The sequence below is a fragment of the Petromyzon marinus genome, chromosome 77, assembly GCF_048934315.1.
Source record: "Petromyzon marinus isolate PM22_M1 ecotype Great Lakes invasive population chromosome 77, UKy_Petmar_22M1.pri1.0, whole genome shotgun sequence".
Classification (NCBI taxonomy): Eukaryota; Metazoa; Chordata; class Hyperoartia; order Petromyzontiformes; family Petromyzontidae; genus Petromyzon; species Petromyzon marinus.
Window position 1 is genome coordinate 1,679,596 of NC_133743.1, and position 20,873 is coordinate 1,700,468.

At 53.7% G+C, this 20,873-nt stretch overlaps 1 protein-coding gene across 1 annotated transcript; it reads right to left on the reverse strand.

Moving 5' to 3' along the window:
- Positions 1-14,651: 14,651 nt before the first annotated feature.
- On the reverse strand, positions 14,652-18,589 carry LOC142907309 (ATP synthase F(1) complex subunit epsilon, mitochondrial-like). Its single transcript, XM_076056661.1, has 3 exons — positions 18,407-18,589; positions 15,995-16,127; positions 14,652-15,394 (listed from the first exon to the last, which is right to left on the reverse strand). Exons 1-2 carry the CDS (start codon positions 18,436-18,438, stop codon positions 15,995-15,997), a joined length of 165 nt encoding a protein of 54 aa, XP_075912776.1. The 5' UTR covers positions 18,439-18,589; the 3' UTR covers positions 14,652-15,394.
- Positions 18,590-20,873: the final 2,284 nt, after the last annotated feature.

A 20,873-nucleotide genomic window follows, 5' to 3' on the forward strand; every position in this document is an offset into this window, starting at 1 on the left:
CCTGGTATACAGGAGGTCCCGTGGGTTCGATTACCCTGAGAGATGTTGAGTACCTCGCCTGGTATACAGGAGGTCCCGTGGGTTCAGTTACCCTGAGAGATGTTGACTACCTCGCCTGGTCTACAGGAGGTCCCGTGAGTTCGATTAGCCTGAGAGATGTTGACTACCTTGCCTGGTCTACAGGAGGTCGTGGGTTCGATTACCCTGAGAGATGTTGACTACCTCGCCTGGTCTACAGGAGGTCGTGAGTTCGATTACCCTGAGAGATGTTGACTACCTTGCCTGGTCTACAGGAGGTCGTGGGTTCGATTAACCTGAGAGACGTTGACTACCTCGCCCGGTATGCAGGAGGTCGTGGGTTCGATTACCCTGAGAGATGTTGACTACCTCGCCTGGTCTACAGGAAGTCGTGGGTTCGATTACCCTGAGAGATGTTGACTACCTGGCCTGGCCTACAGGAGGTCGTGGGTTCGATTACCCTGAGAGATGTTGACTACCTCGCCTGGTCTACAGGAGGTCGTGGGTTCGATTACACTGAGAGATGTTGACTACCTCACCTGGTATACAGGAGGTCGTGGGTTCGATTACCCTGAGAGATGTTAACTACCTCGCCTGGTATACAGGAAGTCGTGGGTTAGATTAGCCTGAGAGATGTTGACTCCTTCGCTATGGGTGTCTATGAGTCTTTGTGGGTCTCTGTGTGTCTCTATGAGTCTCTGTAGGTCTCTGTGGGTCTCTATGAGCCTCTGTGGGTTCTGTGGGTTTCTGTGGGTCTCTATGGGTCTCTGTGTGAGTCTCTGTGTGTCTCTGTGAGTCTCTGTGGGTCTCTGTCAGTCTCCGTGGGTCTCTGTGGGTCTCTATAAGTCTCTGTCGGTCTATGTGGGTCTCTATGAGTCTCTATATGTCTCTTTGGGTCTATGTGGGTGTCTATGAGTCTCTGTGGGTCTCTGTGGGTCTCTGTGAGTCCCTCTGACCCTCTGTGGGATTCTGTGGGTTTCTGTGGGTCTCTATAAGTCTCTGTGTATCTACGTGGGTTTCTATGAGTCTCTGTTGGTCTCTGTGGGTCTCTGAGTCTCTGTAGGTCTCTGTGGGTCTCTATGGGTCTCTGTGGGTCTCTGTCGGTCTCTATGGGTCTCTGTGAGTCTCTATGGGTCTCTCTGTGTCTCTATGGGTCTCTATGGGTCTCTGTGTGAGTCTCTGTGTGTCTCTGTGAGTCTCTGTGGGTCTCTGTCAGTCTCTGTGGGTCTCTGTGGGTCTCTATAAGTATCTGTCGGTCTATGCGGGTTTCTATGAGTCTCTGTGGGTATCGGTGTGTCTCTGTGGGTCTCTGTGGGTCTCTATAAGTCTCTGTGGGTCTATGTGGGTCTCTATGAGACTCTATATGTATCTTTGGTTCTATGTGGGTGTCTATGAGTCTCTGTGGGTGTCTGTGGGTCTCTGTGAGTCTCTGTGGGTCTCTGTAGGTCTCTATAAGTGTCTGTGGGTCTCTGTGGGTGTCTATGCGTCTCTGTGGGTGTCTGTGCTTGGCTATGAGTCTCTCTGCATCTCTTTGAGTCTCTGTGGGTCTCTATGAGTCTCTCTGGGTCTCTGTGTGTCTCTGTGGGTCTCTATGAGTCTCTGTGGGTCTCTATGAGTCTCTGTGGGTCTCTGTGGGTCTCTATGAGTCTCTGTGGGTCTCTGTGGGTCTCTGTGGGTCTCTATAAGTCGCTGAGGGTCTCTGTGGGTCTTTATGAGTCTCTGTGGGTCTCCATTGGTCTCTATGAGTCTCTGTGGGTCTATGTGGGTCTCTATGAGTCTCTACAAGTCTCTGTGAGTCTCTGTGAGTCTCTCTGGGTCTCTGTGCGTCTGTGGGTTTATATGAGTCTCTATGGGTCTCTATGAGTCTTTATGGGTCTCTGTGTGTCTCTATGAGTCTCTGTGGGTCTCTGTGGGTCTCTATAAGTCTCTGTGCGTCTATGCGGGTTTCATGAGTCTCTGTGGGTCTCTGTGGGTCTCTATAAGTCTCTGTGTGTCTCTGTGGGTCTCTATGAGTTTCTATGATTCTCTGTGGGTCTCTGTGGGTCTTTATGAGTCTCTGAGGGTCTCTGTGGGTCTCTATGAGTCACTGTGGGTCTCGATTGGGCTCTGTGGGTCTCTGTGGGTCTCTGTGGGTCTATGAATCTCTGTGGGTCTCTGTGGGTCTCTATGAGTCTCTGTGGGTCTCTGTGGGTCTCTATGAGTCTCTGTGGGTCTCTATGAGTCTCTGTGGATCTCTGTGGGTCTCTATGAGTCTCTATAAGTCTCTGTGGGTCTATGTGGGTTTCTATGAGTCTCTGTGGGTCTCTGTGGGTCTCTATGAGTCTCTGTGGGTCTCTGTGGGTGTCTATGAGTCTCTCTACGTCTCTATGAGTCTCTGTGGGTCTCTATGAGTCTCTGTGGGTCTCTGTGGGTCTCTATGAGTCTCTGTGGGTCTCTGTGGGTCTCTATGAGTCTCTGTGGGTCTCTGTGGGTCTCTATTAGTCTTTGTGGGTCTCTGTGGGTTTCTGTGGATTTCTATGAGTCTCTGTGGGTCTCTGTGTGTCTCTATGAATCTCTGTGGCTCTCAGTGGGTCTTTATGAGTCTCTGTGCGTCTCTCTGCGTCTCTATGAGTCACACAGACACACTGAGACACACTGGGACACAGACACGCTGAGACACTGAGACACATTGAGACACTGAGACACACTGAGAGACACACAACAACAACAACAACCGCCATTCGCCACTAAGTGGCGGTGACATCACCACGACGCTTGTGCCAGGCCATGTGCACCCTGAGGCCACGTGAAGTGTCGAACGCCCGCTGGCAGGAGGTCACGGGGTAGACCCAGGTGCCACGGGTCGACTGACTGAGATGACTGGCTGATGCACCACCTGTGCCCCCTACTGTGCCAACCTGCTGTGCTTTAGCCACCCGGCACTCCGCTCGTTGTTGTGAGCGTCGCTCCTCCGCCCTCCGTTGTTGTTGGAGGGCGACTACCTCCAACTGCCCAGTAGCGTCCTTCACGAGCCTCTTCCACAGAGGTCGATCTTGACACCGCTGGTACCAGTCATCAGCAAGTCCACTCAGCTCCACGTCCTCCTGTACCACATCACTCCATCTCTTCTCTAGCCCGTGCTGCGCCCGCTTAGCCCCCTCAATCCGGCCGAACAAAAGCTGTTTCGGCATGCGTTGGCTGGGCAAGCGGGCTACATGACCCAGCCATCACAGCCTTGCCCGCCGGAGGAGCTCACCGATGGGACCTTGCCCAGATCTTTCAAGGATTTGTGAGCTCCTCACACAATCCAGTCTGGTTAAACCCAGGATGGATCGTAGGCAGGCCAGCCTAAATGTTTCTAACCGGCGAAGATGTTCCATTAGGGGGGTCCACGTTTCGCAAGCGTAGAGAAGGGAGGGAATGACCGTGGCCGAGAAGACCTGAAGCTTAGTGCGGAGCGACAGACCAGGTAGCTTTCGCACAGCGTTATGCAACCGATGAAAAGGTATTGCCGCTCGACTGATTCGGAGTGAGACCTCTGCTGTTAAACTGGAGCCAGTCATAAGCACACTACCCAGGTATGGGAAACTCTCCACTCTCTCCACAACTGCCCCATCACCGATTGGGAGTTGTGGGGGTGGAGTGTCCGATGGTACAAAATACCCAGGCAGGTGCTTAGTTTTGGTGGGGCTGATGGTAAGGCCCCACCTCTTAGTGGCACGCTTCAGTCTCAGCAGCAGCGTCTCCAACTCCTCCTCTGAGTGAGCAGCAATTACCAGATCATCAGCATACATAACATGGTTGAGCAATAGGGAGCCATCCCTTGACCGCACCCGGGCATCGATCAGCCTCCCATTATATCTGTACCATATGGAGATTCCCCCGGTACAGCTATTGAAGGCTTCACGAACTACATGGTCAAAATAGATCAATAATGTGGGAGCCAGAGGACATCCCTGTCGCACCCCAAGGTGTACAGGGAATGGCTCTGACTCCCAGCCACGTAGTTTTACCCGGGCCCGCTCACCATCATGAAGGTCCTTAATGATCGTGAGCAGAGGGTCAGGTACTCCAAAAGCACGAAGAACGACCCAGAGCCCAGGCCTACTGATGGTATCATAGGCCTTGACCAGGTCAATAAAGCAGAGATGTAGGTCTTGTTGGAATGCCCTACACCTCTGCTGTAGCAGACGGACTGAAAATATGGCATCTGTGCAGGACCGCCCTTTCCTGAAACCGCATTGGGGCTCCGCAAGCCTCTCCTCAGCGTGCCTGGCAAGGCGATGCTGAATAATCCTTGCCAGGACCTTTCCCGGCACACTGAGGAGTGAGATGCCCCTGTAGTTGTTACAGTCTGTGCGGTCCCCCTTCTTAAAGAGGGGGACCACCAGGGCATCCTTCCAATCCTGCGGAACCCGTCCAGCGGCCCAGACCGTTGTTATGATATCATATAGGGCAGTCTGTGCACAAACGCCACCGTCCCTCAGCATTTCGCTTGGGAGATCATCTCTGCCCGCTGCCTTTCCTGGTCTCAGACTCCGGATAGCCTTCAGTACTTCCTCAACAGATGGCTCCTCAGCCAGCCACTCACAGGGGGTGACTTCTTCCAATCTTTGAGGCACCGCAGCCTCAGCAGGGTCATCCTCACTTTGTGCCACGATGTTTTCCTAGCTGAGGGATTTTCCCTCCCACAGGACCTCACAGAAATGCTCAGCAAATCTGCAAACCTGTTCCTGGGGGTCGGAGATTGGATCACCGTTTTTTCCCCTAATGATGGTAATAGGTATGGCGCTGCAGGTTACTTTTTTGATGGAGTTAAATAGAGATTTGTGATCACGGGCCACTGAGGCAGACTCCATCTCCTCAGCAACCCGCGACCACCACCCATCCTTGCAGCGCCTCACGGCTCTCCGAACCTCCGAGCGAAGGCTGCGGTAAGCCTCCTCATTCTCTGACGTGGGATTCTGTAGCCGATGCCAGTGGGCCTGTCGCTTTTTCTCAACCATTCTTAACACCTCCTCTGTCAGCCAGGGTCTCTGGGGAGGTCTGGACCGCGTACCCAAAGCAGCCATTGCAGCTGCATGAGTCACAGTCCTAAACCTCGCCCATTTACCCTCGACATCAGGAGGAGTCGGGGACGATGCCAATCCCAGCCGCAAGCGATGATGAAATTCTCGCTTGCAACTTTCATCAGATAACTGAGACCAGGCCACTTTAGGTCGGAATGGGGTCCTGGGTGTACACCCACCACCGGAGTGGAAGAATGGCAGGCGCATTTTACAGATGACTAGTCGATGGTCAGAGGGCAGATCAGCTCCACGGTAGGTCTTGGTGTCAAGGACATAGGCTCGCATCCGCTGGTCCGTCACTATGTAGTCCAGCAGATGTTCTTGCTTGGACCCGGCATGCATCCATGATGTTGTGTGGATGCGCCGATGCCGGAACAGCGTGTTGGTAATTACAAGCCCATGGGCTGCACAAAAATCTAGCAGCCTTCTACCGTTGTTATTGAGCTGATCTGGCCCATGCCCTCCAATCACTCCAGACCAGGTGCCAGTATCATGACCAACTCGGGCATTAAAGTCACCCAACATGATGACTCTATCCCGAGGGGCCACTTTAGCCAGCACCTGTGACAGGAGGTCATAGAAGGCATCTGACTCATCGGCTTTGCCTGCATCCCTCCACGGATGTTCATCTTCGGTGGGGGCATAAGTAACCACAACCACCATTCCTCGCCTCCGGTTGATGGGAAGGCGAGCCCAAAGTAGCCTGGGGCTTACAGCTTCCCACACCTCACCGCCACGCTCCCACGCCCCCTTCATTCTTTTGTTCAAAAGAAGAGCCACACCCTGTTGTTTGGCAGTCTGCTGCCCCGAGTAGAGGACTGTCCACCCCTCACGGTGGCAGGAGCCAGAGCCGGTCCACCGGACCTCCTGAATGCCGCATAGATCCAGGCGGTACCGGTCCAGCTCCCGACAGAGGAGTGGCAGCCTCTCCTCCGCAGTGAGCGTTCGAACATTCCACGTGGCCACCCGTAGTGGCTTTTCGTTGTTTCTGGAGGAGCCCCGAGGGTAGATATTCAATCTCCTGGCTCCGCCAATTGGGGTTTGGCCAGGAGACGTCATAGACGCCTGGCCCCCCGGGGCCTCCGGCACAAGCTTATTAGTTACATATTTCAGTTTAACTCGTGGTTTCGTGGCAATTAATTGAAGGTGGAGGGGTTACCAGCCCCTCGCACCCGTCCAGAGCCCCCGTTTAGCCCCTGTAGTGGACACATATGCCATGAGGGGAGGAGCCAATCAAAATTGGATCTCCCCCCACAGCACTGTCCACGACAGAGTTGCCCGTCCGACACACACACAGACTGAGACACAGACACACAGACACACTGAGAAACTGAGACACTGACACACTGAGACACACTGAAACAGTGAGACACTCTGAGACACACTGAGACACACAGAGACACTGAGACACAGACACACAAACACACTGAGACACTGAGACAAACTGAGACACTGAGACACACTGAGACACACTGAGACACACACACACACTGAGACAGAGACACACAGACACACTGAGACACTGAGACACACTGAGACACACACACACACTGAGACACAGACACACAGACACACTGAGACACTGAGACACACTGAGACATACACACACACTGAGACACAGACACACAGACACACTGAGACACTGAGACACTGAGACACACTGAGACACACTGAGAGACAGACACACTGAGACACACTGAGACACACACACTGAGACACTGACACACTGAGACACACTGAAACACACTGAGAGACAGACACACTGAGACACAGACACACAGACACACTGAAACACACACACATAGACACAGAGAGACACACACAGACACACACACAGAGAGACACACACAGACACTCTGAGACACACTGAGACACACTGAGACACACACACAGACACGCTGAGACACACAGACACACTGAGACACACACACACACTGAGACACACATACACACACACTGAGACACACACACAGACACACTGAGACACACACACAGACACACTGAGACACACAGACACACTGAGACACACACACACAGACACACTGAGACACACACACAGACACACTGAGACACACTGAGACACACACAGACACACTGAGACACACTGAGACACACACAGACACACTGAGACACACAGACACACTGAGACACACAGACACACTGATACACACAGAGACACACGGAGACACACACAGACATACTTAGACACACACACAGACACACTGAGACACACAACAACAACAACAACCGCCATTCGCCACTAAGTGGTGGTGACGTCAGCACGACGCTTGTGCCAGGCTATGTGCACCCTGAGGCCACGTGAAGTGTCGAACGCCCGCTGGCAGGAGGTCACGGGGCAGACCCAGGTGCCACGGATCGACTGACTGAGATGACTGGCTGATGCACCACCTGTGCCCCCTGCTGTGCCAACCTGCTGTGCTTTAGCCACCCGGCGCTCCGCTCGCTGTTGTGAGCATCGCTCCTCCGCCCTCCGTTGTTGTTGGAGGGCGACTGCCTCCAACTGCCCAGTAGCATCCTTCACGAGCCTCCTCCACAGAGGCCGATCTTGACACCGCTGGTACCAGTCATCGGCAAGTCCACTCAGCTCCACGTCCTCCTGTACCACATCACTCCATCTCTTCTCTAGCCCGTGCCGCGCCCGCTTAGTCCCCTCAATCCGGCCAAACAAAAGCTGTTTCGGCATGCGGTGGCTGGGCATGCGGGCTACATGACCCAGCCATCGCAGCCTTGCCTGCCGGAGGAGCTCACCGATGGGACCCTGCCCAGATCTTTCAAGGATTTGTGAGCTCCTCACACAATCCAGTCTGGTTAAACCCAGGATGGATCGTAGGCAGGCCAGCCTAAATGTTTCTAATCGGCGAAGATGTTCCATTAGGGGGGTCCACGTTTCGCAAGCGTAGAGAAGGGAGGGAATGACCGTGGCCGAGAAGACCTGAAGCTTAGTGCGGAGCGACAGACCAGGTAGCTTCCGCACAGCGTTACGCAACCGATGAAAAGATATTGCCGCTCGACTGATTCGGAGTGAGACCTCTGCTGTTAAACTGGAGCCAGTCATAAGCACACTGCCCAGGTATGGGAAACTCTCCACTCTCTCCACAACTGCCCCATCACCGATTGGGAGTTGTGGGGGTGGAGTGTCCGATGGTACAAAATACCCAGGCAGGTGCTTAGTTTTGGTGGGGCTGATGGTAAGGCCCCACGTCTTAGTGGCACGCTCCAGTCTCAGCAGCAGCGTCTCCAACTCCTCCTCTGACTGAGCAGCTATTACCAAGTCATCAGCATACATAACGTGGTTGAGCAATATGGAGCCATCCCTTGACCGCACCCGGGCATCGATTAGCCTCCCATTATATCTGTACCATATGGAGATTCCTCCGGTACAGCTATTGAAGGCTTCACGAACTACGTGGTCAAAATAGATGTTAAATAATGTGGGAGCCAGAGGACATCCCTGTCGCACCCCAAGGTGTACAGGGAATGGCTCTGACTCCCGGCCACGTAGTTTTACCCGGGCCCGCTCACCATCATGAAGGTCCTTAATGATCGTGAGCAGAGGGTCAGGTACTCCAAAAGCACGAAGAACGACCCAGAGCCCAGGCCTACTAATGGTATCATAGGCCTTGACCAGGTCAATAAAGCAGAGATGTAGGTCTTGTTGGAATTCCCTACACCTCTGCTGTAGCAGACGGACAGAAAATATGGCATCTGTGCAGGACCGCCCTTTCCTGAAACCGCATTGGGGCTCCGCAAGCCTCTCCTCAGCGTGCCTGGCAAGGCGATGCTGAATAATCCTTGCCAGGACCTTTCCCGGCACACTGAGGAGTGAGATGCCCCTGTAGTTGTTACAGTCTGTGCGGTCCCCCTTCTTAAAAAGGGGGACCACCAGGTCATCCTTCCAATCCTGCGGAACCCGTCCAGTGGTCCTGAGACACACACACACAGACACAGACACACTGAGACACACTGAGACACACTGAGACACACACAGACACACTGAGACACACACAGACACACTGAGACACAGAGACACACTGAGACACACACAGACACACTGAGACACACACAGACACACTGAGACAAACAAACACACTGAGACACACAGACACACTGAGACACACAGAGACACACGGAGACACACACAGACACACTTAGACACACACACACAGACACACTGAGACACACACACAGACACACTTAGACACACACACAGACACACTGAGACACACTGAGACACACACAGACACACTGAGACACACACAGACACACTGAGACACAGACACACACTGAGACAGACTGAGACACAGAGACACACTGAGACACACACAGACACACTGAGACACAGAGACACACTGAGACACACACTGAGACACACACATACACACTGACACACAGATACACAGACACACTGAGACACACTGAGACACACAGACACTGAGACACAGACACACTGAGGCACAGACACACACTGAGACACAGAGGCACAGAGTCACACTGAGACACTAAGACACACTGAGACACACTGACACACACAGACACACTAAGACACATGACTGACACACAGACACACTAAGACACATGACTGACACACAGACACACACACAGACACACTAAGACACAGACACACTAAGACACAGACACACACAGACACACACACAGACACACAACAACCGCCATTCGCCACTAAGTGACGGTGACGTCACCACGACGCTTGTGCCAGGCTATGTGCACATTGAGGCCACGTGAAGTGTCGAACGCCCGCTGGCAGGAGGTCACGGGGCAAACCCAGGTGCCACGGGTCGACTGACTGAGATGACTGGCTGATGCACCACTTGTGCCCCCTACTGTGCCAACCTGCTGTGCTTTAGCCACCCGGCGCTCCGCTCGTTGTTGTGAGCATCGCTCCTCCGCCCTCCGTTGTTGTTGGAGGGCGACTACCTCCAACTGCCCAGTAGCGTCCTTCACGAGCCTCCTCCACAGAGGCGGATCTTGACACCACTGGTACCAGTCATCGGCAAGTCCACTCAGCTCCACGTCCTCCTGTACCACATCACTCCATCTCTTCTCTAGCCCGTGCCGCGCCCGCTTAGCCCCCTCAATCCAGCCAAACAAAAGCTGTTTCAGCATGCGGTGGCTGGGCATGCGGGCTACATGACCCAGCCATCGCAGCCTTGCCCACCGGAGGAGCTCACCGATGGGACCCTGCCCAGATCTTTCAAGGATTTGTGAGCTCCTCACACAATCCAGTCTGGTTAAACCCAGGATGCATCGTAGGCAGGCCAGCCTAAATGTTTCCAACCGGCGAAGATGTTCCATTAGGGGGGTCCACGTTTCGCAAACGTAGAGAAGGGACGGAATGACCGTGGCCGAGAAGACCTGAAGCTTAGTGCGGAGCGACAGACCAGGTAGCTTCCACACAGCGTTACGCAGCCGATGAAAAGATATTGCCGCTCGACTGATTCGGAGTGAGACCTCTGCTGTTAAACTGGAGCCGGTCATAAGCACACTTCCCAGGTATGGGAAACTCTCCACTCTCTCCACAACTGCCCCATCACCGATTGGGAGTTGTGGGGGTGGAGTGTCCGATGGTACAAAATACCCAGGCAGGTGCTTAGTTTTGGTGGGGCTGATGGTAAGGCCCCACCTCTTAGTGGCACGCTCCAGTCTCAGCAGCTGCCGCGTCTCCAACTCCGCATCTGAATGAGCAGCTATTACCAAATCATCGGCATACATAACGTGGTTGAGCAATAGGGAGCCATCCCTTGACCGCACCCGGGCATCGATCAGCCTCCCATTATATCTGTACCAAATGGAGATTCCCCCGATACAGCTATTGAAGGCTTCACGAACTATGTGGTCAAAATAGATGTTCCGCAGGATTGGAAGGATTCCCTGGTGGTCCCCTTCTTTAAGAAGGGGGACCGCACAGACTGTAACAACTACAGGGGCATCTCACACATCAGTGTGCCAGGAAAGGTCCTGGCAAGGATTATTCAACATCGCCTTGCCAGGCACGCTGAGGAGAGGCTTGCGGAGCCCCAATGCGGTTTCAGGAACGGGCGGTCCTGCACAGATGCCATATTTTCTGTCCGTCTGCTACAGCAGAGGTGTAGGGAATTCCAACAAGACCTACATCTCTGCTTTATTGACCTGGTCAAGGCCTATGATACCATCAGTAGGCCTGGGCTCTGGGTCGTTCTTCGTGCTTTTGGAGTACCTGACCCTCTGCTCACGATCATTAAGGACCTTCATGATGGTGAGCGGGCCCGGGTAAAACTACATGGCTGGGAGTCAGAGCCATTCCCTGTACACCTTGGGGTACGACAGGGATGTCCTCTGGCTCCCACATTATTTAACATCTATTTTGAGACACACACAGACACACTGAGAGACACACACACTGACACACAGACACACAGATACACACACACACTGAGACAACAACAACAACAACCGCCATTCGCCACTAAGTGGCGGTGACGTCACCACGACGCTTGTGCCAGGCTATGTGCACCCTGAGGCCACGTGAAGTGTCGAACGCCCGCTGGCAGGAGGTCACGGGGCAGACCCAGGTGCCACGGGTCGACTGACTGAGATGACTGGCTGATGCACCACCTGTGCCCCCTACTGTGCCAACCTGCTGTGCTTTAGCCACCCGGCGCTCCGCTCGCTGTTGTGAGCGTCGCTCCTCCGCCCTCCGTTGTTGTTGGAGGGCGACTGCCTCCAACTGCCCAGTAGCATCCTTCACGAGCCTCCTCCACAGAGGCCGATCTTGACACCGCTGGTACCAGTCATCGGCAAGTCCACTCAGCTCCACGTCCTCCTGTACCACATCACTCCATCTCTTCTCTAGCCCGTGCCGCGCCCGCTTAGCCCCCTCAATCCGGCCAAACAAAAGCTGTTTCGGCATGCGGTGGCTGGGCATGCGGGCTACATGACCCAGCCATCGCAGCCTTGCCTGCCGGAGGAGCTCACCGATGGGACCCTGCCCAGATCTTTCAAGGATTTGTGAGCTCCTCACACAATCCAGTCTGGTTAAACCCAGGATGGATCGTAGGCAGGTCAGCCTAAATGTTTCTAACCGGCGAAGATGTTCCATTAGGGGGGTCCACGTTTCGCAAGCGTAGAGAAGGGAGGGAATGACCGTGGCCGAGAAGACCTGAAGCTTAGTGCGGAGCGACAGACCAGGTAGCTTCCACACAGCGTTACGCAACCGATGAAAAGATATTGCCGCTCGACTGATTCGGAGTGAGACCTCTGCTGTTAAACTGGAGCCAGTCATAAGCACACTGCCCAGGTATGGGAAACTCTCCACTCTCTCCACAACTGCCCCATCACCGATTGGGAGTTGTGGGGGTGGAGTGTCCGATGGTACAAAATACCCAGGCAGGTGCTTAGTTTTGGTGGGGCTGATGGTAAGGCCCCACCTCTTAGTGGCACGCTCCAGTCTCAGCAGCAGCGTCTCCAACTCCTCCTCTGACTGAGCAGCTATTACCAAGTCATCAGCATACATAACGTGGTTGAGCAATAGGGAGCCATCCCTTGACCGCACCCGGGCATCGATTAGCCTCCCATTATATCTGTACCATATGGAGATTCCCCCGGTACAGCTATTGAAGGCTTCACGAACTACGTGGTCAAAATAGATGTTAAATAATGTGGGAGCCAGAGGACATCCCTGTCGCACCCCAAGGTGTACAGGGAATGGCTCTGACTCCCGGCCACGTAGTTTTACCCGGGCCCGCTCACCATCATGAAGGTCCTTAATGATCGTGAGCAGAGGGTCAGGTACTCCAAAAGCACGAAGAACGACCCAGAGCCCAGGCCTACTGATGGTATCATAGGCCTTGACCAGGTCAATAAAGCAGAGATGTAGGTCTTGTTGGAATTCCCTACACCTCTGCTGTAGCAGACGGACAGAAAATATGGCATCTGTGCAGGACCGCCCTTTCCTGAAACCGCATTGGGGCTCCGCAAGCCTCTCCTCAGCGTGCCTGGCAAGGCGATGCTGAATAATCCTTGCCAGGACCTTTCCCGGCACACTGAGGAGTGAGATGCCCCTGTAGTTGTTACAGTCTGTGCGGTCCCCCTTCTTAAAAAGGGGGACCACCAGGGCATCCTTCCAATCCTGCGGAACCCGTCCAGTGGTCCAGACTGTTGTTATGATGTCATATAGGGCAGTCTGTGCACAAACGCCACCCTCCCTCAGCATTTCGCTTGGGAGATCATCTCTGCCCGCTGCCTTTCCTGGTCTCAGACTCCGGATCGCCTTCAATACTTCCTCAGCAGATGGCACCTCAGCCAGCCACTCACAGGGGGTGACTTCATCCAATATTTGAGGCACCGCAGCCTCAGCAGGGTCATCCTCACTTTGTGCCACGATGTTTTCCTGGCTGTGGGATTTTCCCTCCCCCAGGACCTCACAGAAATGCTCAGCAAATCTGCGAACCTGTTCCTGGGGGTCGGAAATTGGATCACCGTTTTTTCCCCTAATGATGGTAATAGGTGTGGCGCTGCAGGTTACTTTTTTGATGGAGTTAAATAGCGATTTGTGATCACGGGCCACTGAGGCAGACTCCATCTCCTCAGCAACCCGCGACCACCACCCATCCTTGCAGCGCCTCACGGCTCTCCGAACCTCCGAGCGAAGGCTGCGGTAAGCCTCCTCATTCTCTGACGTGGGATTCTGTAGCCGATGACAGTGGGCCTGTCGCTTTTTCTCAACCATCCTGAACAACTCCTCTGTCATCCAGGGTGTCTGGGGAGGTCTGGACCGCGTACCCAAAGCAGCCATTGCAGCTGCATGAGTCACAGTCCTAAACCTCGCCCATTTACCCTCGACATCAGGAGGAGTCGGGGACGATGCCAATCCCAGCCGCAAGCGATGATGAAATTCTCGCTTGCAACTTTCATCAGATAACACTGAGACACACACACTGAGACACACACACACTGAGACACACTGTGACACACACACACACACAGATACACACACAGACACACAGAGACACACTGAGACACACACTGAGACACACTGAGACACACACACTCACACAGACACACAGATACACACAGAGACACAGATACACAGACACACTGAGACACACACACACACTGCACAGACACACACTGAGACACAGACACACACACTGAGACACAGACACACTGAGACACACACAGACACATACAGACACACTGAGACACACACAGATACACTGAGAGACACACACATACACACACTGAGACACACACAGACACACTGAGACACACTGAGACACAGACACACACTGAGACACACACAGACACACTGAGACACACACAGACACACTGAGACACACTGAGACAGACACACTGAGACACAGACACACACACTGAGACACACAGACACACACTGAGACACACACAGACACAGAGAAACACAGAGACACACACAGACACACTGAGACACACACAGACACACTGAGACACACACTGAGACACAGACACAGAGACACACACAGACACACTGAGACACACTGAGACACTGAGACACACACAGACACACAGAGACACTGAGACACACTGAGACACAGGGGAGGCTCCAGGTTTATTGAACAACACTGGGATCTTACAGCATCAAAGGGTGAGCGTCTGGGTGTGAGTGAGTGAGCGTGCGAGTGAGTGGGTGAGCGTGTGAGCGTGTGAGTGAGAGGGTGAGTGAGAGGGTGAGTGAGTGGGTCAGCGGGTGAGCAAGTGAGTGAGTAGGTGAGTGAGAGGGTGAGCGGGTGAGCAAGTGAGTGAGTAGGTGAGTGAGAGAGTGAGTGAGTGAGCGGGTGAGTGAGTAGGTGAGTGAGAGAGTGAGTGAGAGGGTGAGCAAGTGAGTGAGAGGGTGAGTGAGTGGGTGAGCAAGTGAGTGAGAGGGTGAGTGAGAGGGTGAGCGGGTGGGTGAGTGAGTGAGTAGGTGAGTTACAGGGTAAGTGAGCGGGTGAGCAAGTGAGTGAGTAGGTGAGTGAGAGGGTCAGTGAGAGGGTGAGCGGGTGAGTGAGAGGGTGAGCGGGTGAGTGAGAGGGTGAGTGAGAGGGTGGGCGGGTCAGTGAGAGGGTGAGTGAGAGGGTGAGTGAGAGGGTGAGTGAGTGGGTGAGTGAGTGAGAGGGTGAGCGGGTGAGTGAGTGAGTGGGTGAGCGGGTGAGTGAGAGGGTGAGTGGGTGAGTGAGTGAGAGGGTGAGTGAGTGGGTGAGTGAGTCAGCTGGGTGTCTCAGTTCCACATCCCTGAGTCTGCGGACGGGGGGAGGGGTTGTGGAGGTATCCCAGCATCCATTGGGGTTCACTTCCTGTGAGCGCAGGAGAAAGGGGAAAGACGGTGAGCGGTGTTTGGCCTACTCTTCCACGCCCTGGTGGCAGTCATCTTGGAAGGAGGTGAGAGTACCACCCACCCACTCACTCACTCACTCACCCACTCACTCACTCACCCACCCACTCACTCACCCACCTACCCACTCACTCACCCACCCACCCACTCACCCACCCACTCACCCACCCACCCACCCACTCACTCACCCACCCACTCACTCACCCACTCACCCACCCACTCACCCACCCACTCACTCACCCACTCACTCACTCACCCACCCACTCACTCACCCACCCACTCACTGACCCACCCACTCACCCACCCACTCACTCACCCACCCACCCACTCACCCACCCACTCACTCACCCACCCACTCACCCACTCACTCACTCACTCACCCACCCACTCACCCACCCACCCACTCACCCACCCCCCCACCCACCCACTCACTCACCCACCCACCCACCCACTCACCCACCCACTCACTCACCCACCCACTCACTCACCCACCCACTCACCCACCCACCCACTCACTCACCCACCCACCCACCCACTCACCCACCACCCACCCACCACTCACCTACTGCGTCTTGGTTCCTGCAGGCTTCACCAGGCGGATGGTGGTCGCTGTCCGTTTGAGCGCCTCGCCCCGGAACTCCGGCTTGAGGACCGCCCGGACTACACGGGCGCAGATCTCTGAGTAGCGAATGTAGCTGTGGTGGAGGGAGGGGAGAGGTGGGTGGGTGGGGGGGTGAGTGGGTGAGTGAGTGGGTGGGAGGGTGAGTGGGTGGGTGGGTGAGTGGGTGAGTGGGTGAGTGAGTGAGTGGGTGAGTGGGTAGGAGAGTGAGTGAGTGGGTGGGTGAATGGGTGGGTGAGTGGGTGGGTGAGTGGGTGAGTGAGTGGGTGAGTGAGTGGGTGAGTGGGAGAATGGGTAGGAGAGTGAGTGAGTGGGTGGGTGAATGGGTGGGTGAGTGCGTGGATGAATGGGTGGGTGAGTAGGTGGGTGAGTGAGTGGGTGAGTGCGTGGGTGAGCGAGTGGGTGAGTGAGTGGGTGAGTGAGTGGGTGAGTGAGTGAGTGGGGGGTGAGTGGGTGGGGGGGGTGAGTGAGTGGGTGGGTGAGTGAGTGGGTGAGTGAGTGGGTGGGTGAGTGAGTGGGTGAGTGGGTAAATGGGTGGGTGTATGGGTGGGTGAATGGGTGGGTGCGTGAGTGAGTGGGTGAGTGAGTGGGGTGGGTGAGTGAGTGGGGTGGGTGAGTGGGTGGGTGAGTGGGGTGAGTGAGTGGGTGAGTGGGTAAATGGGTGGGTGGGTGAATGGGTGGGTGCGTGAGTGAGTGGGTGAGTGGGGTGGGTGAGTGAGTGAGTGGGTGAGTGGGTGGGAGAAAGGGTGAGAGAGTGAGTGGATGAGTGGGTGGGTGAGTGGGTGGGTGAGTGAGTGGGTGAGTGAGTGGGTGGGTGAGTGAGTGGGTGGGTGGGTGAGTGAGTGAGTGGGTGAGTGAGTGGGTGAGTGAGTGGGTGGGTGAGTGAGTGAGTGGGTGGGTGAGTGGGTGAGTGAGTGCGTGGGTGAGTGGGTGGGAGAGTGAGTGGATGAGTGGGTGGGTGAGTGGGTGGGTGAGTAGGTGGGTGAGTGGGTGAGTGATCTTTGTGTGTGTGTCACGTGTGGTGGTGCTGCTGCTACTCGCCACAACTAACACCACTTGCCCCAGCGAGACAGCCCTGATCGAGGCTACCTGGGTGACCTCTGTCTTTGGTGCAAGGTCACTTCACGTCTCTGCGCGCGCATGGGGCGATAATCACCGCAGAGCAAAGAGCTTTACGGATTGTCGGATTTCCCCTCCGGTACCGCGGTCACGTGTGCGGTGTGCCAGGCTAGGTGCACGTCCAAGGCCCTACGTTGTTTGAAGGGAGGGAGGTCACGGGCAGTGGTGTGGTGGTGGTGATGGTGTGGTGGTAGTGATGATGGTGGTGGTGATGATGGTGGTGATGGTGGTGATGATGGTGTTGGTAGTGGTGATGGTGGTGATGATGGTGGTAGTGATGGTGGTGATGGTGGTGGTGATGGTGGTGGTAGTGATAGTGTTGGTGGTGGTGTTGGTAGTGGTGATGGTGGTGATGATGGTGATGATGGTGGTGGTGATGGTGATGATGGTGGTGATGGTGGTGATGGTGGTAGTGGTGATGGTGGTGATGATGGTGTTGGTAGTGGTGATGGTGGTGATGATGGTGATGGTGGTAGTGATGGTGGTGGTGATGGTAGTGATGATGGTGGTAGTGATGGTGGTGGTGATGGTGGTAGTGGTGATGGTGGTGATGATGGTGTTGGTAGTGGTGATGGTGGTGATGATGGTGGTAGTGATGGTGGTGATGGTGGTGGTGATGGTGGTGGTAGTGATAGTGTTGGTGGTGGTGTTGGTAGTGGTGATGGTGGTGATGATGGTGATGATGGTGGTGGTGATGGTGATGATGGTGGTGATGGTGGTGATGGTGGTAGTGGTGATGGTGGTGATGATGGTGTTGGTAGTGGTGATGGTGGTGATGATGGTGATGGTGGTAGTGATGGTGGTGGTGATGGTAGTGATAGTGTTGGTGGTGGTGGTGTTGGTGGTGATGGTGGTGATGATGGTGTTGGTAGTGGTGATGGTGGTGATGATGGTGATAGTGGTAGTGATGGTGGTGATGGTGGTGGTGATGGTGGTGGTAGTGATAGTGTTGGTGGTGGTGTTGGTAGTGGTGATGGTGGTGTTGGTGGTGGTAGTGGTGGTGATGGTGGTGGTGATGGTGGTGGTAGTGATAGTGTTGGTGGTGGTGTTGGTAGTGGTGATGGTGGTGATGGTGGTGTTGGTGGTGGTAGTGGTGGTGATGGTGGTGGTAGTGGTGGCGGTGTTGTTGGTGGTGATGGTGGTGGTAGTGATAGTTTTGGTGGTGGTGTTGGTGGTGTTGGTGGTGGTGATGGTGGTGGTAGTGGTGGCGGTGTTGTTGGTGGTGTTGTTGGTCACCTGATGCCCGCTTGTCTCCAGTAGGCCACCATGGTTGCTTTCCCTGTGCTGGCGACGACGAGGGTGGTGAAGGTGGTTGTGGTGGCGGTGGTAAGAGGCCTTGCAGCGGTCAAACGAAGTCACTCCACGCGAGAAGACTTACGTCGAGGATGACGTCATCGTCAACCGTGACGTCATCGTCGTCCGAAGCGTCGGCGGGGGCTGTCGTGACGTCATCGACGCGAAATGGCGCGCGCCGGGCCACCCCCCATTCGGCCCCGCTGACGTCTGGGTGACGTGACGTCATCGCGGAGGGGGGTCACGGAGCACCTCGCGGATGACGTCACGCACGTCGCGGGAGTTGTTTGCGGCGTCATCGCGGCTTCACGGCTCCTTACCAACCTCTGCCACCCCCTGACGTCATGTAAAGTGTGGGTTGTCGTGACGTAATCGCGGCTTCACGGCACCCTACCAACACCCCCCTCCGTGACGTCATATACTTTGTGAGTAGCCGTTACGTCATCCCTGCGTAATCGCACGCCACTCTGACGTCGGTTGACATGACGTCTTTGTAGCGTCGCGGCATACCACCGCTCCCCCTGACGTCATGTACATCGTGGGTTGTCGTGACGTCATCGCGATGGTGTCGTGAGATGTGGGCCTGTGTCCCGGTTGACCCCCAACCACCCACCCCTTGGTAAGATGGCCGGCCGAGTTGGAGTCGACGTTGAGGCAACGTTGAGGAGACGTTGAGGCAACGTTGAGGAGACGTTGAGACGACGTTGAGACGACGTGGTGGTTTGCGCGGGGGACGTGGGGGGCACTGGGGAATGGATAGCGGCTATAAGTCGGTCAGTGAAGTGTTTATCGGCCATTTTTGGTAAGGAGAGGCGTCGCCATGTTAGGTAAGAGCCGGAGGGGGGGGCGTCCGCCATTTTGAGTAAGTTGGAGATTCATTCTTGGTTCTTTCGGTAAAGTCACCACGTAGAAGGGAAACAATAAAACAATAAAAATATCAAACAATAAAATTATCACGACGTTTCGACTGCAACACAAGCAATCGCCATCAGGTGTGAAAACCACAACAAGAAATTTTGAAAAAAAGTGGCGGTTATTTTTAATGTTTGTACCACGGAAAGAGATTTGACAGTTTGTTCAGATGGACGAGTCCATCTGAACAAACTGGACGAATCCATTTGAACAAACTGGACTTGTCCATCTGAACAAACTGGACGAGTCCATCTGAACGAACTGTCAAATCTCTCTCCGTGGTGCTAACGTTCAAAATAACCGCCACTTTTTTCATATTTTTTTTTGCCGTGGTTTTCACACCTGATGATGATTGCTTGGACGAGTCCATCTGAACAAACTGGACGAGTCCATCTGAACGAACTGGACTCGTCCATCTGAACAAACTGGACGAGTCCATCTGAACAAACTGTCAAATCTCTCTCCGTGGTGCTAACGTTCAAAATAACCGCCACTTTTTTCATATTTTCTTGCCGTGGTTTTCACACTTGATGATGATTGCTTGGACGAGTCCATCTGAACAAACTGGACGAGTCCATCTGAACGAACTGGACTCGTCCATCTGAACAAACTGGACGAGTCCATCTGAACAAACTGGACGAGTCCATCTGAACAAACTGTCAAATCGCTCTCCGTGGTGTTAACGTTCAAAATAACCGCCACTTTTTTCAAATTTTCTTGTTATGGTTTTCACAACTGATGATGATTGCTTGGTGTTCTAGTCGAAACGTCGTGAGAATTGTATTGTTTTTTATGTTTTTATTATTTTATTGTTTTCCTTCTACGTGGTGGTGACTTTACCGAAAGAACCAAGTATAATAATTGTATTGTTTTACAATAATTTTATTGTTTTATATTTTTAATATTTTATTGTTTCCCTTCTACGTGGTGGTGACTTTACCGAAAGAACCAAGAATAATAATTTTATTTTTTATATTTTTATTAGTTTATTGGTTCCCTTCTACGTGGTGGTGACTTTATCGAAAGAACCAAGAATAATAATTGTATTGTTTTATATTTTTATTATTTTATTGGTTCCCTTCTACGTGGTGGTGACTTTACCGAAAGAACCAAGAATAATAATTTTATTGTTTTATATTTTTATTATTTTATTGTTTCCCTTCTGAATATGAATCCCTGCAGTCACGAAAGCTTTAAATCAAAATTTTACTTCTTTGGTTCTTTCGGTAAAGTCACGTACAATGAGAATAAAATAATAAATTGATAAAATAAAATAACACATTAATATTCTCACGACGTTTCGGCCACAACACAAGCGGCCTTCATCAGGTGAAGGGACGAGACTGTCTGGAGGACAGCGCTGGAGTGAAAGAGCCACGCTCAGATCACGGCCTTTAAGCTGTGTGAGAGGAACAAAGCGCCTTAGAGTCGCGGCATCTCTTCAGAAAGGTGAGAGACTCGATTAGTTGAGCCTTCTTATCCCGAAGTCTTCCTTCTT